The sequence below is a fragment of the Rhipicephalus sanguineus genome, chromosome 1 (assembly GCF_013339695.2).
Source record: "Rhipicephalus sanguineus isolate Rsan-2018 chromosome 1, BIME_Rsan_1.4, whole genome shotgun sequence".
NCBI classification, from domain to species: domain Eukaryota; kingdom Metazoa; phylum Arthropoda; class Arachnida; order Ixodida; family Ixodidae; genus Rhipicephalus; species Rhipicephalus sanguineus.
The window spans coordinates 308,826,450-308,847,077 of NC_051176.1; the positions used below are offsets into that span (position 1 = coordinate 308,826,450).

Consider the following 20,628-nt stretch of genomic DNA (forward strand, 5'->3'; position numbering starts at 1 on the left):
ACCATTTTGGTAGCCGGCAAGTCAATGTCTTATAGCACGCGACGGTTTACGTCCCATCACGGATGCGGTAATTCAAAACTTGCGCTCCCGAGGAGCTCCCTGCCAACACGCGCGAGGGTGCGCGTCTGCCTGCCTCCCCTTCCACTAAAACTCGTGGACCCACCCGCGCACGTCACCCGGCCTCCCCATTCCCGCGGAACTCGTGGACCCGCCCGCTCTCCTGTTGCGCGCGTGGACGGCGACGTGGCGACCGTGCGGCGTGGGCGCGGGCCTTTTTGCTTGTCGTGCGCTGCGTGTGCATCAGAACAACAGCGTCTCTCTCGGTTCCCGCCGCTAGACAGGAGATGGACGACGGCAATGGCAAACGAAAGCGCAAAACGATTACAATCGAGCAGAAGGCGGCTATGTTGAAAGCCGTCGAGTCCGGTGTCAAGAAGAAAAAAGTTGCCGAAGATTTCGGCGTAGCGTTGAGCACGGTACCGCAAGCGTGTAATCGACCGAATTCTACTCAATATGAGCATGAAGCGCGAGACTACAATCGACCTCTACATGGCGATCGAGATGCTGGTTGGATGTCTGTAACAGCAAGCACGATCGCCAACTGCTTCCGGCATGCCTCATTTGGCGTCAACAGCGGCGGTGACAGCGAAGATATCGGTGCTGCCGCCAATGAGGGTGCCGCGGGTGACCAAGACCTGGTGTCATGGGACGCTCTCCTTGACGTCAGAGTTGTGCCCGACTGCGATACCTTCTGCACGTACGTCAGTGCCGATGCTGACGCGGTGACAACCGAAGAGCTGACAGATGCTGAAATTGTGCGCACGGTGACAGGGGTGGTGAATGACGACAGTGACGAATGTGTCGACGACAGCCCGGAGTTGGTGAACCCGATGTTCCGACGTCCGCGCAAGCGCTGGATGCGGCAGACCTGCTGCGCCGCTTCTTCGGCGCTCACGATGACTGCGAGGACGGACTCGACATAGCGGCAGCGGCCGAAAAAGCCATCATCTGTCTGAGGAAGACACGGCAGAAGTCTATTAAGGACTATTTTTCTGCTAAGTGAGCCGCCAGCTGGTGTGCCGAGTTTGGCGTGAATAAAGTAGCAGTTCTTTGCTGTTCTTTCTTTTCTTTTTTTCTTTTGCTAGTTTTTCTCCGTGCGATGGCCGTTTTTCGTTTGCGTGGCGGGCTGCTGTGGGATTTGGTGGTCAGTACATCCTCTCTTGCGTGCTAATTGTCGGTAGAAATGGATATTGGCTATAACGAAGTAATGGTTATAACGAAGTAATTACGACTCCCCCTTCAACTTCGTTATAACGAGGTTTTACTGTAGTTTAGGGGCCCTTTAAAGGGCTACTGACATAAAAATGTTGGCCTCACATATGTCAACGAATCGTTTCTATTGTATGAAAACAAAACTGCAGGGCGCATCGCAAGATAAATTCCTCTTTTTTCATAGAGCATCGTTCGCCCTCTATCAAAAGTTTGGAACGCTGCTTTCGAGACCGTGTTTCCCAAGAAGTTCGCATTAATACCGCGCGGTGGTGATTTTTTAAACGCGCTCCGTAGTTTCGCCTCATGTGGTTTCGCTATAGTTTCACGATCGTCGTGGCAGATTGCAAAAATGTCCGGCTCCGGAAGCGGCGCGCGCGCGTTGGGAGATAGCTGTTGCCGCGACTCCGCTGCCTCTGCGGCTGATGTTGTCAATGCGTCGAATAGCAGGAAATCCGAGGACGACGACCTTTCATCGGACCCCACAGATAAGTAGACTTTACAATTCCGCGTATAGGTCGACTCCGATTATAGGTCAACCCCCGAACTTTGGAAGGTCATTTTATAAAAAAAAAAACGTCGACTTATAATTGGCAATATATGGTAGCTGAGGATGCTTATCATAAGGGTTGTCAGCGATTAAGGCATAGTAGCATGTTTGCTGCCTGCTGCCATCATGCTTCCGTGCATTTTCCGTGCTTATCCGTAAACACATCGCCGCACTGCGTCGTGACAGTGTTCCCTTCAGATTTTCTATATGTGTTACCTCATCACACTTTGGCATTGCGGCAAAGCTGCCTTTCGGACTCTGCTGTGGTCTCAAACTGATCGACTCGCGAAAGTGCTGGTTCGAACCTATGTGATGATAGATGCAGCAGAGGTGGGGTCTTCAATTAATGTCAATTCGAACCTGCAATTTGGGCAGAATGTCCGAAAAATTGGACGTTCAGCAGTTTCAGCGTCCGAAACTTTGGATGTTTCTATACATTGACGTGTATGGGACTTGTGACGGTGCTGCAAAAGCGTCCGAATTTTCAAGCATGTCCGAAAAATCAGGCGTCCGAAAAATCGGCAGTGGACTGTAATTCTTACGCAAGACGCTAGTTGCAACTTGAATGCTAGGCAATGTGTTCGTAGAGTACACCGTTGCCAAATTGAAAAAGTGCAAACAGCAATACAGTCGATCCCGGATATATGGAACTCGAAGGGGATCGCGAAATAGTTCAATATATCAAGAATTCGAAATACAAAATACGTGTATTTAAGGCTTCAATTAAAGCACTGCAGGCCTCGATACAGTTTTCGGAAATCGTAAAAAGCGCGAACATGAAGATTCGCTGACATATACTAAAGAACAAGGTGACAACTTCTTTTTTTGCAAGTTGCCGCACTTTATTTCGCATGAAAATAGTCCGCAAACTTGTCTTGCTTCTTGCGTGCCGTGAATTCATCAAGTCATCATCAATGTCATTGAAGCTTTCCAAATAAGCAAATTCAGCACCTTCGGCCACAACAGCGGTGATCGACGCTGAACGTCGATGCTAGCTCTGTACCGCACGGGTCCATTTCTGCAGCACCGACAACGTCGGCTACGATATCGGCAGCGATGCAGACAGAAACAGCTATAGTCATTATCTGCACAGATGAAGTCGCTCGCTGTGCTCCCGTCCGATATGGTGCCCGGAAACATAATAGGCAGTTTTAGAATAGGGTCATTCCACGCCAAACGTCCCAGACATTGCGCTCGACCCTCTCCAATTGTATTGCAAAAAATTGTGGGCGTTCATATCGGTGCACTATTTGCCCTCAGAAAGTATTTTTTGGAAAAAAAAATTTTTCTTGTCTGTTACAGTGATTTGAATTTTGCCGTAGTGGGTGAAACATAGGTTGCGAAAAAATACTCTAAAAAATACAATACTTTACGGAATGCCTTAAATATCTGCTGTTTACTTAAAAAGGAATGGCACTATCTTATTATCACCCATTGACGACCACTACTTTGTCTCACGATGTGCTTTGTGGTGAAGCAATGCAGCAATTCTGCGCCCATTTTGATTATTTTTTTAAAAATTCTACAAATATTACAGACAAAATAGGACTATATCACATGGCTGGATAGTTGGCAGTAAGCGTGTCAAAAAAGTACTGAAGTCGATGACCGAGTAGTTTCGAAGTGGAAGGGGCGCAAACATCGAAAAATGTGTGAAATGCTCCACGTTCAGGCACATGTAGAGTGGTGATGCAGTCCAAGTAAAAATGCACGCTTGGTCTCGTTGGGAAGAGTAAACAAAGGAGATTTATTTGTGAAAGTTTCATCGGAGTGTTTTTTGTTTTTGGCGAGAAACAAAAATTTATGTTGAGCGTTCGCGGCGTGCCTGGGCGTGGGCCCGTAAGTCCACTTCACTGCGCCGCCACTGTTCTTTGGGGCAACGGAAGTATGCAGCGTCCACGCGGGTGGCACGATCATGTGCTGCTGTGAGTTTTCACGATGCTGAAAACTTGCAAACAGTGTATATGGCTGGCAGAATGTTTCGGAAGGGCACTAAAGGCTGCCGGTTAGTAGTCGGAGCAGAACACGATTTCATTGCCACGTCACTGCATGCACACGTACGACAGGCGCAGAGCTTGGGTTGTGTTTTCGATCTCTGCGGAGGTTGCAGTTCTTACTTCCGTTGCCGACGTATGGTCTTCGCCACTTGAAATGCCTGTGTTGCTGAGTAGGTGGTGAGCCCGGCATTAAGAGTGGTCAGTGATGATGGCACGAAATGGTGAAACGTGCGCATACCTTTGAGGGAGATTGTAGACTCAAACCTTGCTGAGAGCTCAACTTTCTTCCACGCTGCATGCGATGCCTTCACCTTAGTAAAGCCCGAACCACACGTACGCTGGCCGAGCGCGCGCTGTACGTTGGCTGTACGCGCTCCGGAGGCCGCGCATGCGCAGACGAAGCAAGCGCGGCAAAACGCGCGCGGTACGCGAGTGTTCGCGGCGACTGATATCGACCTTGAGACGGCGCGCGCTCGGAAGCGCTTGGAGCCCTGCAAATACGCAACTGTGGCATGGCTGTTACCAGCACCGGCTTGACCGACGGATGATGATGCACATCATGTGAAAATTTTTAGTTCTTATTTACTTGTGCATGCATCTAAGAATAAAAAAAGGTAACAGAAGGAGGTTTCGTAAGTATTCTGATGAACTATCAGTAGTTTTGTACGAAACAATGCCTTGCGCGTATGAGGAAGCGCGCGCTTCGCGTGCGCCTTCGCGCGTAGTGTGTGGGTGGAAACCGCCATAACTCGCCGGAGACGCCCGGGCTGCGCGCACTGACGCGCGCCCCGTGCGCGTTTGGGAGCGCACGTGCGGTTCGGGCTTAATCGCCTTGCGATTACTAAGCGAAGGCGATACACATTTAAAAGGACGAAGCCGCCCTAAATGCGGCTTCGTCCTTTTGTATATTTATCGCTTGCGGTTTCCGTTGTACAGGCTCTCCGTCTAAAATATGACACGATAGCAGTATACTCACCATTCGCAATGTTTATCTTACGCGCTGCCAAGGGATGCGGGCCGAAAGACGAACCTTCGAGTGCCGCGTGCTCGCTCGGTGACTCGATCACCGGAGCAAAGTTCACCTCTGCCGAAGATCCGAGCATAAGAATACGTAGCACCATTCGGCTCCGAGGCACGAGTCACGTTCTAGCGAGCTGCCCATAAAAAAGAATTATAAGTGTATTCCCGGTGCCTGTTAGCCACTTTTATTATATAATAATATATTTTAAAAGAACCATCACTCGGTTTCCCTGACACTTCGTCGGCGGCACTGCGGAAAGCCGAAGAATGCGTGTCGAAACGTGAAAACTCACAGCAGCACACGATCGTGCCACCCGCGTGAGCGTTGCATACTTCCGTTGCCCCAAGGAACAGTTGCGGTGCAGTGAAGCGGACTTACGGGCCTGCGCCCAGGCACGCCGCGAACGCTCAACATAAATTTTTGTTTCTCGCCAAAAACAAAAAACACTCCGATGAAACTTTCACAAATAAATCTCCTTTGTTTACTCTTCCCAACGAGACCAAGCGTGCATTTTTACTTGGACTGCATCACCACTCTACATGTGCCTGAATGTGGAGCATTTCACACATTTTTCAATGCTTGCGCCCCTTCCACTTTGAAACTAATCGGTCATCGACTTCAATACTTTTTTGACACGCTTACTGCCAACTATCCAGCCATGTGGTATAGTCCTATTTTGTCTGTAATATTTGTAGAATTTTTAAAAAATAATCAAAATGGGCGCAGAATTGCAGCATTGCTTCACCACAAAGCACATCGTGAGACAAAGTAGTGGTCGTCAATGGGTGATAATAAGATAGTGCCATTGCTTTTCAAGTAAACAGCAGATATTTAAGGCGTTCTGTAAAGTATTGTATTTTTTAGAGTATTTTTTCGCAACCAATGTTTCACCCACTACGGCAAAATTCAAATCACTGTAACAGACAAGAAAATTTTTTTTCCCAAAAGATACTTTCCGAGGGCAAATAGTGCAGTGATATGAACGTCCACGATTTTTTACAATACAATTGGAGAGGGTCGAGCGCAATGTCTGGGGCGTTTGGCGTGGAATGACCCAATAGCGTACGCTAAGTTAGCGTTTGCGGCGCGCTATTTCCGTCACTTAACGGGAGCCCGCAAGCGGTTAGTGTACAACGCATGCGCAGTTGCGCAAAAAGCCAACGCAAAGCTTTGCGTACGCTATTCTAAAACTGCCTAATAAGTCGCAAAATTCACTGACGCACCGTATGCCGTAGTCAGCGGTCATGACACACCCAAAATTGGTCACCTGGAACCAAGGCCCGCCCGCAAGGAAACTGTGCACGACGGTGCTTTACTTGACGTCACACCAAGCACCGGTCATCATTTTTATCGCTACAAGCGGGGCAATGTTTAGTTCGACTCCCTAATGATGATTTATCTAGAACGAAGCGAGAAGTACACTAGTCCACATGCCGCAAGAGACAACGCTGCACAAAGAAACATTTCTCCACCGTCGACATGTTGGTGATAGCGATGGCACTTGTGGCTTTGTAGAAGCACGGCCGCTGGATGAAAAAGCGCACGGTACGGCCTGCCTCGTCGGGTGGTTTTCTATGGGAGAGTGCGTGTCCGCCGTAGTTGCAGTTGCGGCCGCTGCGGCGTGACGGGGCGGGGAAACGGGTGCCGGCGGCTCCGTTGGGGGGGGGGGGGGGGGCAGCAGCTGCAGGAAATTAGTTGGTGGTCGTCAAAACAGTGATACCACTCAGTTATTCTAAGGTTTTTTTTTTTCTATCTCATCTATCGCAGTCATGGCATATCATGCAGTCAGTTGAGTCCGTCCGCATAATTTGGTTAAATAGCCACTTAAATTTCCGTATACGTGCCGAGCGCCTGGCACTTTTTTTTAAAAACCATCTTTTTTGCTTTTTGTCTGGGAAAATATTCCACAATGCACGTAGCATCACTATAAGGCGCTGAATGTGTGAAAAAGTAGTTGTTATACTTATGAGTGCGTAATGAATGCATCGTTTGTTACTTTAACATATTTTGATTTCCGTGACACTGCTTCAGCACATTTGAGTTTTCTCAGCTGAAATGCTTGGCAAGTATTTATTTGAACCATCCGTCAATACACGTTCATGTTCTTTATGCACAGAAAATATATGTCAAAACATAATTTGAATCTTTTTTTATGATTTCTGATATAAGATACTGTGCCGAAAAGTAATTAAGCATTGGATGCTTGATATTAGTGGATTCTACAGATATAAGGACGCACTCCTCGTAACTTTGTTGAAAAGGCTGCGGAAGTATATATTCATTAGAAGTGGCTTGCAAATTTCTTGGCAGTTCTTAGCGGTGCTATGTCTACAAATTGATATATATATAAGGTCGATTACTGGAGTGACTAATACCTCGAAGAATGAAGCTGACAATAATAGGCCACAACTCAAATTTTCTTTAACTCAAGAAAAAAAAAAACATGAAATGGTGGGGATCAACTCAAGCTATATTATTCATGCGTGACATTCGCTTGCCCAGGTTTTTTTCGATACTGCCGGGTCAAGTGGCAACCAGGTTTTCATATTTACACACGTAGTAGCACACAAAAACCACTGCTGCTGTAGGACAATCGAGTACACGTGCCTTCGTTGGAGCGAGCACGGGTGTCTTTGTCGACAATACATAACATAAAAAAATAAACAGTAATCGATGAAAGAACCACATGACGGAGACTGTCAAAAGGCAAGCATGTTGGTGTGCAACGAAGTTTCGCCATTGCCTGTACAGCAGCTCACATCAAAAGACCACAGTGAATGGTTTTATGGTCGGTACAGACTGGAAGTAGGCAGGGAAGCCAATATTTGGGCTCACAAGCTGGACGCAAAACAATGCAATAATAAAAAATTATGCAAAAAGTAAAGAAAACAGAGACGAGCATAATCAAAGCGTGCAGCCCCCCTCCCTTTTTTTTTTGTCTACCATAGCTCTTTTAAAAGCGACCATCCTTACTTTGTCTCTGTGAGTAGCTCTCAACGTGTGTGTTGGCTGTCATGTATATTTGTTTAAAATAAACCCTTGTCGTTGCCCACCAGCCGCTTTTCCGCACTTTTTTGTCTCCGCGTGTTTTGCTAAGGTAAGTTTGAGTCTGTTCCTTTCCGCAAATGACCACAGACAGCCCAACTCTCTCAATGAAACGTGCTTTTCACGGCAACCAATTAACGTCAGTATCACATGGCATTACGGGGCAGCGCACGACACCCCAACGCGACAGCGTTCGTAAACAACCGGAACTAATGACAAAGGTGCCGCAGACTGAAAGGCGGGAATGAGAAAAAAAACTAGAGATAAGAGAAAACGGGAAGGTGTTGTCACGGGCGCTGGATGCAGCAACGTTTGCAGCCAGCTGCCGTAGTGGTGTAAACGTAAACATATGCTTGGCTGGTACGGGATGTAGCACTTTTTTTTGTGTGTGCTATTCCTTGGCGTGCACTTGGCTCCTTGGATCTGTTCAACAGATAGAGAACCTGACGAACGACACGGACGGTACAGTCTAAGGGCCAGCAGTGGTTGGAGGACCACATTTTCACAGTGTGACTGTATATCTGCCGGCCGCCAACTTGTATGCGCGCTCTAGGATATTCTCCCAAAAAAAATATCACCCACTGAAATTTCAAAGTGGCTCAAATCTCCTTCTATGAGGTGGTCGCACACATGCTGAGCATTATTTCGTGCCTGTTGCATGCGATACTGTGTCGTATGTGTACAATAGACATGTTTGGAGAAAGTGAAAAATTTATCATATTTTGTGTTAAATAAACAGTGGCCGCTGCAATTTTTGAGATCACTTTTTCTAAATGATTAACTCTGAAGCGACATTTTTAGAGTCAAAATAAAGAACTTCGATGCATTAGAAAAGGTGTAGCGCCTCCAGTTCAGTTAGTTGTGGTCCTCTAAGACAACAGCAAAATGTGCTCACGATTACTTCTTCCGCGAAAAGCGATCGGTATGCGAAGTTGCATCTTGGGCAATGCAAAACTGAAAATTCACAAGAGCTGCAGGTATGTACAAGCAAGATTGGTAATTACCTGATATGTACAGGCTATATGGATTTTAACAGAAGATTTTGGTCGTCACATGAAGACGCATGCACTGCCGCAAGCGATCCCGCGGGCGCTTGCGAAATCCCCCCCCCTCCCCCCCGCTGGCGCCGCGGGGGTGGTCCGGGAAACTAAACCTGTCAGGCCGGTTTCGGAGCACGCGGCAGGCCGTACCCACGTGCTCTTTCATTCAGCGGCCGTGGTAGAAGGCAGCCACTGCTTTGGCGAGAAATGCGAAAAAAAAGCATAGCCTCTGAGATGTGCGTTTTAAAACTGAAAACACCAAAAATACGTCACGAAGTTGCACATCTCGAAGGCCATGCTTTTTGGGCCCGCATGCCATCGTGCGCGAACAAACAAGGAAGGGAGTGCAAACATTACAACGAAGCTGCCGAGTCACTTTGCATTCTCATTTTGGTGCCCTCGGCAATCAGCTTCTTTGAAAAACGCTATGCCCGCGCATTAAAGCCTGCGGATCACGCATCAAATATGCCGGTGCACTGACAAGCGTTGCGCAACGAACTAGATCAACACAATGGAATAACACCGCCGTTTTGTCACCTGTGCGCGACGAGGGATTGGAACTTGTTAGAACGCGGCCGAAAAATGATCTATATTTGTTAGGAAAAATGCAATTTGTGTGCTTTGGCACGGCGCAGCATTCCTCGATATAGCGGATGTTTCCATGTGCAGGGGTTCGATATACGTGCGCACCAGCCCCATACTTTTGCATGGGAAATTCAAGGGGATTTCTCAACTGTTCGATATAGCCAATAATTCGATATATCCGGGATCAACTGTATATGCTGATGCATGCTACAAACTGAGGTAGTGGTGTGACAAAGACTAACATGGTTTTTTCTCCAGAGGAGAGATGAATGCGGAACGAAGCACGGTACTAAAGACAAGTGACAAAGCTTAATAATTTTCGCCCGTTTCATTTTTGTGTCTCCGGTCTATTTTACAATGTCCGAGGCCTATAGGTGGCGTGAGACGTAAACAAACATGGTGGTAGGAGGGCATGGAAGCATGCTGTGCAGCATGTTTTGACACAAGTGACACCCCGCCGCTTTTATTGCGTGACATTGTGATCCACGTTGTAATGGATCTACAATTATGCACCTAATCAATGGTAAGCGAGTACAAATTACAAATTTGCAGCGCCACCAGTCATGTGGTGGCAAAGACGATGAAGCTTGCAGCACGATTAGTGAGCATCGAGCGCCCCTTCGCTCTCCTGTACAATAATACGCTCGTGTCTGCAGATGCCACTTCGATTTTCCCCTGAACAAATGTGGCGACGACACACACCGTCGGTTGCTGTCAGGTCATTCACTACCATTTAAACAGCGGCTGCGTTATTTCATGTGGCATGATACAGCTTGCCCCCGTAGTGTCTTGAAAGGTGTCACGGACGGATTTCAAGGAGGAAGGGGGTAGAAACGCACTGTTCATGCCATACGTACTGCTTTGTCATTTGCAAAAACAAACTTCTTAAGCTAGATTGTGGTCAAGGTATTCTAATATCTCTCGGCAATTCGAGGAGCTTTTAAACTTTAATGACTTCTTCTAATACCTTAATCGCTTTAGGAGATATTGCTGCCATGTTCCCAGCACGTCTGCAGTTCGGCCTATGCTGATACAGTCTATAACATAGCAACACCCATTTTTTGTATTTTTTTTCTTTCCATTCCTATTTAAACGCTTTTCCATTCAGTCAGCTTTGACGCTCGTCAAAGCACTTTCGACATCCCCCCCCCCCCACTTCCTCCTCCATGTGCTCACCTAGCCCACACCACAAAAAGCCTGATCGCAGCTGTATTGCTCAGCCTCAAACTATTAGTTTTGCACACTTAAGCTCTTGCGTTCTTTGTACACCCCCAGGGAATGCAGGAGGGGTACAGAAGAATGCAAGGAGCTTGACAGCCTAGCTCTTGGAGCCTGCAACACAAAACTGTACTCTTCTCCGAGAAGAGTGATCTCAAATATTTTTGCACATTGGAAGGGAAATGGATATGCACGTACAAAAGTGCCTTGTTAACTCGAACTCGCGTATCTCGAAAAATCGGCTAAGTCGAAATTTTCCGCTGTACTGAATGATTTCTCCTAGGTGCAATGTATTTATTGCCCTTTATCTCAAAGTATTTCCGGGCCTACTTTCAGTTATCTCCAAATCTTGACTGAGAGTGGACCAAAAACTTCGCCACCAAACCGTTTCACAAGGTTTGCGCGAGGCTGCCATGCTTACGACAAAGCGGACATTGTTCCCGAATGTGAAGTCGGAACCTAGTGGCATAACAACTGTGTCAAGCAACCCTGTGTCACATCATGTGACGCTGTAGACATGCACAGAAGCAGGCCCTGGAAAATAGCACAGTTTATACACTTCGTTTTGTTTACCGTCAGAGATGCGATTTCAGTATTGTTTCATTTATGCAAGGCACATCACACGGATTTTTTCGTCGGCCATGCGATGTGAGCATAACGCCGCCAAAGCCAAGCAAGTCACTGATGCTGTGAAGGTAACCCTAATCAAAGAAGCGGATTCGAGGCTCGAAGTTTCCGGACGTCAAAATGACGCTGATTGTGTGGCTGCACTGTGCGAGAGGAGCCGGCCTTCCAGTCACAACCTTGACAGAAAAGGCCGATTCTCTGGACTTAGCGGTGGGCTACACTGACCTCACCTGCAACGTCGGCTTGTTTGACCATTTTTTTAAGCGAGACGTGGCGTCACACACGGTGATCGTGGCAGTGTCGGCGCAACTACTCAAGGAGTGATGACATCAGCCGAAACAAGAAACAAGCTTTGCTTGATGCAAAATAAAGTTGAGTGCAGCGGCGGGGACGATTGCCACATGCGATGTGTTAAGCAACTCGAGAAAGCTTTACTAGGTGCAAGTGTTACTGATAGGCGCGGCAGACCAGCCTTAGTCGGTCTTTCTGGACAAAATAAAAGGTAGTGCCACTGGTTGATAGCTCTGGTATGTCATTATTTTTCTTTAAAACAATTACAAAGAGCCAGTTAGGCGCTCCTGTTAAGAAACTGGTCAGTAGTGATAACGTATTTAGATAAAACTGGACTTCTCAATGGAATTTGCGCAACTTTGCTTATCTCTAAAATCCTTTTATCTCGAAATTTTTTCTGGTTTTTACTGCTTCAAGCTAACGAGGTATTACTGTACATGGTTTTTTGGTGTATTTATTCCTTCTGGATTGCAGTAAACCCTTCACTTAGCTCAGCGCCTTGTCCTGTGATCTTCTTTGTCTGGTGTTGCCGCCTTCTGCACTGCCTTTAAAATGAATATTCCTGTCCTTTCTGGGGACACATACAATCACACAGAAGTCGCGCCCCACCTTTCAACACAGCATTCTTACATTTGGCTTGAGTTTAACCACTTGGGGTTCATTGAAAGCAACAAATTCTCACTTCATTTCTATGTGGCCTGCATCTGTGTCTGTCCCTTTGTGCCGATTGTTTCATTGTAGGTTTATGATACCAAAAGCTCAAGCTAATGCTGGCAGAATTAGACCTAGTGGTTAGACCTACTGCTCTCATGTAATGTGCAATGAAGTGTCATACTCACAGCTTGGCATAGTCAGTAAGGTACATAGCAGGAGCTGTCGTGCCGATCTACATGCTGTCCTTTTCTGCAGATTTTCAGCGATGTTCTAAGGCACTAGTGCCTTCTTACGAGCTCTTTCATCTGAATTTCTTTTCAGGTTAAAAAAATGATACGTGATGACCCGCGGTATGCCAAGTTTTCATCGAGTGAACGTAAGTGCGAAAAGGAGTTCAAAGAGTACCTCAAGGATAAAATGGCTGCAGCCAAGTCGGATTTTCGTGAGTTGCTGAAGGAAACCAAGACAATAACATACAAGTTAGTAACAGTTCTGATATCTTATACAAAGCCCACAGCAGCCTGAAACTCACATTTATTTTTCTTGTGCAGGTCCAAAAAGCAAATTGAGGAGTCTGAGCAGCATTTGTTAGATATTCAAAAAGTCCTTGAGGTATGTACCTCATGTATGTCACCACCTTCGAAAACATAGTCTTAAATATCATTGTACTTTCAAAATCTCTTGCGAAAAAATAATCACTATTCTTTATTGAAAAGGTATAGGCAATATTAAGTGCAAGCAAATGTTTCTGAAGTCCAGTATGTGACTGGGGAAAAATAATTTTTGCAAAGTTTGTGGAGATAGGTTTGCAAGACGCTTACCCCACGAGGCGACCGGCTAGGGACGCGACGTTCTCCACTGCCGCAGCGAACAAAGACTCTACGGCCAGGTTCATCGACTCCGGCATGACGCAGAAAAGGCACTCGAGGCGGGTTGTCAACAAACACGGGTTTATTAACCCAAGATGCAGCACAATGCGACGATTACGGGTTTGCAGGCCGTCAGGGTAACTCCGCAAGACCGATCGAGTACGCTTGCCGCCGGCGCTACGACCATCACACAAAGGGCAGCAGTCGAGCGCACGGACGAGAAGCCGCCTGCCAGGGCAGTGCGTCAACCCCTCGTGCCGGTCTGAGTGCATCTCTCGCGGGGGGGGGGGGGGGGGGGTGATTCTTAAAAGGAAGAAGGAAATGGAAATTGGGTGTGGAGTGCACGATAACTGTCTCTCAAGTGAGGACACCTCAACCGATACACTCACGGGGGATTGGGGATTAAAGGGACAGTGAGAGTGAAAAGAGTATGGTAAAAGAAGAAAAAGAAAGGTATGAGTGAAAAAAGAACAGTGAGGGGGTGGGGGGGCAGGAGAACGGGCGTCCGAGTCACCGTGGTGAGCGGCTAGAAAATTCGTTCGACTAGGCCGGCATCCTCGAGAAAAGCTAGCAGGGCCGCAAGGGCTGATCGGCGACGGTGTACGTGGCCGGTGGGATGGAGCAAGTCCTGTAGGGTCGCACACGGCAGTCCGACGAGGCGGTACTTCATGGCGAGCCGCTTCCGCGCAGTGTTGAGAGACGGACAGTCAAACAATATAGGTGGCACAGGGTTTCGATCGCGCCGCAATCGGTGCAGTTCGGTGCAGCGGCGCCGCGAAGACGATGCCTGCGTTCCGCGGGCCACACAGAACCGGTCCTCAGGGCAAGAAGAAGCGCGCGCTCGCGGCGAGTGAAACCAGTGGCTGGGATGGGAGGAGGGGGGTGTCCGGCGGCGACCCGTGCGTCCGGATGCTCGCGCACCAGCTCCCGGCGAAGGTTGTTGCGTGCCGAGTCGAACGAGCTGGCGTAATCCGTCAGCGAAGTCTCGGCGGAGTGTGCTCGTTTTGCGAGTTCGTCTGCAGCCTCGTTGCCCGCGATGCCGACGTGTGAAGGGAGCCACTGAAGGACCACATCACAGCCTCGTTCCTGGAGGGCCAGCAGGCTGAGAGCGGCACGCTGAGCAAGAAGGGGGCCTCGTTCCTCCCTCGCGAGCTGGCGGAGTGCAGGTTTCGAGTCGCAGAAGATTGCTGCGCTCGTGACGGCCGGCGAATTGCGCAGGAGGTCTGCAGCCAGCTGGAGCCCGACTAGCTCAGCTGTTGTTGAGGATGCACAGTATCGCAAGCGGCACTGTCGTTCCGAGCTGAGCTGAGGGGCTATGCAGGCGGCCGCGGCTGAGCGATCCTGCAGGACGGACCCATCGGTGAGCACCTGCGTCCTCCCGGCCAGGTCCTCATACATCCGCGCCGCGGCCTCCTGAGCAATGGCACTGATGGGGGTGTGGCGTTTGGATCGAATGCCCGGCAGGTGCAAGTTCACTCGAAGGGGCACTCGACGGTGAGGGGGTGGCCAGCGCGAAAGGCGTGCGGGGTCGTCAGCCACAACACCGTCGTACACGTCGATAAGTTGGCCGACACGTGAGTTTGGCACAGCACGTAACCGCGAGAGGAGGGGACCTGCATCAGGCGCTCGGTGGAGACGCTGCAAGTGGCACAATGCGCGCAGGTCCGCCGTGAGCGACGCAGGCCACGCACGAGCCTCCGCGAGGGTCTCGGCCACACGAGAGCCACGAGGCATTCCGTGACACATGCGGATGACTCGGCGGTGGTCCTGGTCGATCAGTCGCCACTGTGGCGCCTGGAGTTTGCAGATCGGCAGTGCGTAGTGGATGGCAGACAGAGCCATCGCCTCGTAGATGGTGCAGGCGAAGGCAGCGGGGCAGCCGTTGCCGCCTGCGAGTAGTTGGCGCACGGCCGATTCCACGCGACGCGTCGTCTGTCGTACACGTCGCACCGCCGGGAACCATCGGAGGCGATTGTCTATCGTCAGGCCGAGGTAGCGGACGTTGCTACTCCAAACTATTGGTGCACCATCCACCTGAAGGCACGGAAGACGTCGTCGGGCTTCAGCACGAGGGTGGACGACGAGGGCCTCGGTTTTCGGCGCCGAGATCGTGAGGCCGATGTTTCTCACGAAGGCGGCCACACATTGGAGGGCCTCTTGCATGCAAGCGCGCACCACCGAGCACTTTCGGGTCGGTCCACGCACATACAATGCGACGTCATCAGCGTACACCACTGCGCGAACAGGGAACACAGCCGTTTCTGGTGGGCACTTGACGAGCGGCGCGAGCACCAGATTAAACAAAAACGGGCTGAGGACGCTGCCTTGTGGGACGCCACAGCTGACAGATCGCGGCGCACTTGTCGCCCCGCCCACGCGCACAGTAAACGTTCGGTCAGTGAGGAAGGCCTGAACGTAGTTCAAGAGTTTGCCCTCAACACCTAGCGCGCGCACAGCACTGATGATAGACGAGTGGGGGAGCGAGTCGAACGCCGACTTTATGTCAAGGAGGAGTAGGATGGCCATTTCTCCATCGTGAAGGGCCTGCTCGAGGGTGCTCACGACTGCAGCAATGCAGTCGATGGTCGCGCGATGTGGCCGGAATCCACACTGCTCTGGTGGGAAAGAGTTGCGCACCTCCGCGATCCACTCTAGCCGGTAAAGAGCCATCTCCTCCATAGTTTTGCCCGCCACAGAAGTGAGAGAGATGGGCCTGTATGACGTCACCGATCGCGGCGGTTTGCCTTGTTTGAGGACAGGAATCACAGTCGCGGAACGCCATTCTTCCGGGAGGACAGCACTGGAGAAAACTCTGTTGAATGCATCCAACAAGAGTGGGCGCTGGGAGGCATCCAGGTTTCTCAACAGCTGATGAGTGATTTTGTCCGCTCCAGGGGCGCTGCGCTTGCGCTTTCTGAGGAGAACCCGTTCCAGTTCGTAGAGGGAGAAGTCCTCCTTGCAGAGAGAGCGAATGTCAGCTGAGGTGATGGGATCCACGGGAGGGAGCTGGGGTGCGGCGTTTGTCGTGACACCGCCAGCGCTCCCCGCTCTAGGAGGGGAAGGAGGCGCGAAAGAGGCGGCAAGCAGTTCAGCAAGCTCCCTTTCAGTGATGCCCTGCGCAACGGCTATGGCGAGCACTGGGTAGCGCGACACTTTCGGGTTTATCAGGACGCGCATGATGTGCCAGCCGCGGCGACGTCCTCGTGGATCACTCAGAGAGGAACAGACGCCCGTCCAGCTGCGGTCGCGTAGCCGCTGGGCGTGCCGCCGGCACACAGCGTCGAGTCGGTTGTACTCTGTCCATGCGCCGGGGGCCGAGGAGCGCAGCGCCCGCCGCTGTGCTCGCTGGCGAACTGCGCGGAGGTTGAGCAGCTTGATGTCAGGGCAGGGTGTGCCGGCGGGAACAACACAGCGCGTTGTGGCACGCTCAGCACAGTCCGCGATGCGCGAAAAGAAATCATCACTGCTCTGCACGCTCGCGCACAGGTCACGGAAAAGTGGCCACCGTACAACACTGTATTCACGAACAGCACCACGGCTGGGGTGGCACGGGAGGAGTGTGATCGGGTAGTGATCAGAACCAGCAGTGTCAGCGTGGCGTTTCCACTCGTAGGAGCAGCGTTCTGACACCAGCGCCAGGTCAATCACTGTCGAGGCCGCACTGCGACGGATGAAGGTGGGTTCTCCGGAGTTTAGTACGAGGAGTCCCACCGAACTGATCGCGTCGCATAGGTCCCTACCGCGCGCATCCGTGGTACGGCAACCCCAGCTGACGTGGTGCGCGTTGAAGTCTCCACACAGTACGTGGTCACGCGCAAGCACGGCGACAAGGCGCGGCACAAACGCGCAGCTGGCCGCGACGACTGGGCGCACATAAACACTCGCGACAGAAGTGTCCACGCCGTCCACACGGACCGTGGCAGCAACGCACTCACTCGTCGCACAGCATAGATGTTCTGTGGGGACAAGCGCATGAGCGAGTGTGTCACGAATGTACAAACCGGCGCGCGGCTTCCCGGGCGGGTGGGCGGTGTCACAGCACGGCACATTATTGCACTCAGCGAGCGCACACTGCGTGGAACTGCTGTAGCCGATGTAGCCGGGCAGTGAAACATCCTCCACGCGAACATACGTCTCCTGCAAAGCAAGGACGTCGTAGTCGCGCAGGGGAAGGATCGTTGCGAGCTCTGCTTGTCGGCGACGCAGTGAACGGCAGTTCCACTGCAGTATGCGTGGCCTAGACTCGTGTCGATCACTCGCCATCATTTGTTACCGCAAGATGGGTGGCCAGCGCTGCAGCACAGAGCGGGCGAACGGGGCAGCCGAGAGGGAGAAAATCCATAGCGGCTGTCAGCGCTGCCGAGAGCACATCGATCACAGAGTTTCTCTTGTCTGTGGCGGTTTGTGAGCTCTTTGCAGACGGAAGACCAGCGGCCGCCGCGTACGAAAAGTTCTCGCAAACCAGGGGGTGGGCACGGGACATGGTGGTAGAGCCGGGTGTTGCTGGGTCTCCTGTATTCTGTCCACGCGCGATAGCGAGCGCCTCACGGCGCGAGATAGGGAGCGACGATTCGGCGCTCACTTCCAACAAGCGCCGCTCTTCCTGCCAACGAGGGCAGCGGGGCTCGGTAGCAGGGTGAGCTGCGCCACAATAGAAGCACCTCGCCTTCTTCGCGGTGCACTCACCGAGGGAGTGCGGTCCGCCACAACGCACACATCGCCGCTCAGACGTGCACGTTACGTCCGTGTGCCCATAGCGTCCGCAGAGCTCACACTGGGTTGGTCGTGGACGGCGAGCACGCACGGGCCGGCGCTGTTTGAAAAGTTCCACATCAGGGGGAGCCTTGTTGCCGGCGAAGCGCACAATAACGTGGCGACCAGAGCGAGAGCACTGAAGGACAGGCAACCGTGACGCGATGTTGGCGCGGATGGAATCCTCGTCTAGCGCGGGGTCGACGTTATAGATGACGCCGCTGCAAGTGTTCGTCGACGCCTGCTTCGCGCGCACAGCAATGCCGCAGATGTCAGCCACAGCGAGCAGGGGGTCGGGTGGAGTTCCGGCGGTGACGTCGACCGCGACGACGTTGCGACCGAAATTTACGCGGACGCGACTGACGCCCTCCAGAGGAGCCAAACAGGAGGAGATGGCTTCCTGTGTGGCTGTTCGGAAAGTTTCTCTCCTCACAGCCGGTCTGTAGAGTACCGTCTCCAGCTGGGTGCCGGGGCTTGTGTGCCGTGGGGGCCGGGGGCGTGGGTCGCTGGCAGCGGGCTTCTCAGCACGCTGAGACCGACGCCCGGTGTTGATGGGAACACTTGGTGCGCAAAGCTCTGTAGCGCTCGGGGCTCCAGTGGGGGAGAGGGCGGGGAAATCTTCAGCCGTCAGCTGTCCCAGCACGCGGCTGGCGCGAGGGAGTGGGGAGGAGGGCACGCCATTCAGGGGCTCCTTTCCCTCAAGAATGGGCAATGGCTCGCCTGACCTTGCTGTGCACGTGTGAGCGGGAGCTGGGTTCCCTGGAGCACGGCCGGTCTAGAGGCGCGCGCTCGCTCCTTCCCTTACGGCCTGAGCAGCCGCCGGGAGTACAATGGAACTTTTTCTATACAGTCACGACGGCGCGCTCCGCGTGAGGGCGTCGCGAGCCAACCGCCCAAAGAGCGTTTCGCCGCATGCGCTTCGTGTTGTAAACCAGCTGTTCCCGGCCAATTTCTTGTGCTAATTACTTCTTTCGGTTGTAGCAAGCGGTGAAGGAAGTACAGGTGCGTGTGGGGACAGTCTGCCTTTCTCGGCACTCGGCAATAGAAGACGCACACGCAGCGCTACTAGCAACAACAATATTTTTTAAGACTCGACCACATTATATTCGATGGAGGCGAAAATGCCTGAGGCCCGTGTGCTTAGATTGCTGTGGCTGGAAAATGAATTTTCAGGCTACATTAAGCGCATCCAGGATTCTTCTGTCGCCGCTGGCGTTGGAAACTTTACAGACGAGACGTACACTGCCCTGCTTTTCACCACAAAGTCCACAGTGGAGACAGTCCGATTTCTTCTGAGAAAAGGAATAAACTATGTGCTCACGAAGAAATTTAACAGTGATCCTATAGAGGCATTGTTTGGAAAATTGAGGGCAATGACGCGCTAGACGCAAGAGCCGTCACAGCTGCTTTGACCCACATTGTCAAGGAAAAGGCGCTACCTTCAAAAGACATGGGCATTCGCGACGAAAACATTGAAGAAGCGGCGGTGTCTATTCCGGAAGACGTTATTGAGGAACTTGAAGCTCTGCGAGAACCTCCTCGCAAACCACTGAACTCTGTTGCCTATTCAGGCTTGGTGTATGTAGGTGGTTACATAGCCAAACTCATCACTGATGTCGGTTGCGAAACATGCGCCATGCTAGTGACGACAAAAAAAACGAGCAGTCCTTTGTATCTTCTCCGCCAGCAAGAAGCCTATGATCTACACTACCCAAAGCCGGAGTTATCAATGCTGGACACAATTGTGACGTTCTTCGAGAAAGCAGTCAAATATCTTCCTCGAACGAAAATCCTCGAGACTGCAATTGACTGTTGAGCCATACCTCGAAGATTCGCCACTTCTGGACTGTCCGGAAGGTGTGGACAAGAGTCACGCGAGAGCGCTGGCTCATATTATTTCTGAGAAGTTTCTCCGGATTCTTCTTATTAACTACACAAAAAAGTTAACAGATCAGAATGACAGGCCTTCCGGTTTTATTCACAAGCCTTCGCGGAAGCATATCAGGCTGTGACAGACTTGACTCCTTTAAACTGTGATCGTCACTACAGTGTTTTACCAGCAGTGATTTTTTTCAGTTCTCCATGCGCCTATTGTTGTAGTACCAAGGAAAACATTCTGTTTCCCATTGAAAGGATTCTCTGAAAGTTTTTTATGTTTCCGCTTCGTCTGCAGCGTGGCCGTCCCCATTATGCAGTGACTTTCACTTTTTTGAAGTATTTGTTTCAATATTAAAGCACGAATTGAGATGCCTCCAACAAAAAATGTGCAATTTTGTTATTTTCAAGTACAGCGACGGCCGGCACATACATTTGATATAAACATTTCCTAAACCATGATTAAACCGTTTCCTCAACCAAATGCAATGTTCATCCTCTTACTTATTCTCGAAGTTACAGAAACCTAACAAAAAAACAAGGCGGTGTTATAACCGCGTCGATGCTTTGCCGAGCAACAGAAGTGGGCTTATGAGCGGCCTGCGCCACCACTTCTGTAAAGCGGAATTTACCAGAGTCATATATACTTGCTACCATGTTTCTATCACATTAATACCATGAGTACCATATAGAGTAACTTCAGAAAGCGCCACGGCAAGTCGGAAGCCGAGCACTCCCTGCGATCGCTAGCCTCTGCAACGGCCGGGAGTGAGTTAGGGAGCAGTTGGCTCGGAGCGCCCCCACGAAGTTGCGGCCATAGGTAGCAACAGCCCCC

The 20,628-nt window shown here is 50.9% G+C and overlaps 1 protein-coding gene across 3 annotated transcripts in view; it reads left to right on the forward strand.

The window, feature by feature from the left end:
- Positions 1-20,628, forward strand: part of LOC119379424 (transcription elongation regulator 1) — a 417,021-nt gene that overhangs the window by 387,740 nt on the left and 8,653 nt on the right. For 2 of the 3 annotated variants that reach the window (XM_037648731.2, XM_037648732.2), the window contains exons 17-18: positions 12,619-12,776; positions 12,849-12,909. In XM_037648731.2, coding sequence (XP_037504659.1) covers positions 12,619-12,776; positions 12,849-12,909 — 219 coding nt within the window. The remainder of the gene's footprint in view (positions 1-12,618; positions 12,777-12,848; positions 12,910-20,628) is intronic. The other variant, XM_049411976.1, reaches the window with a different exon arrangement.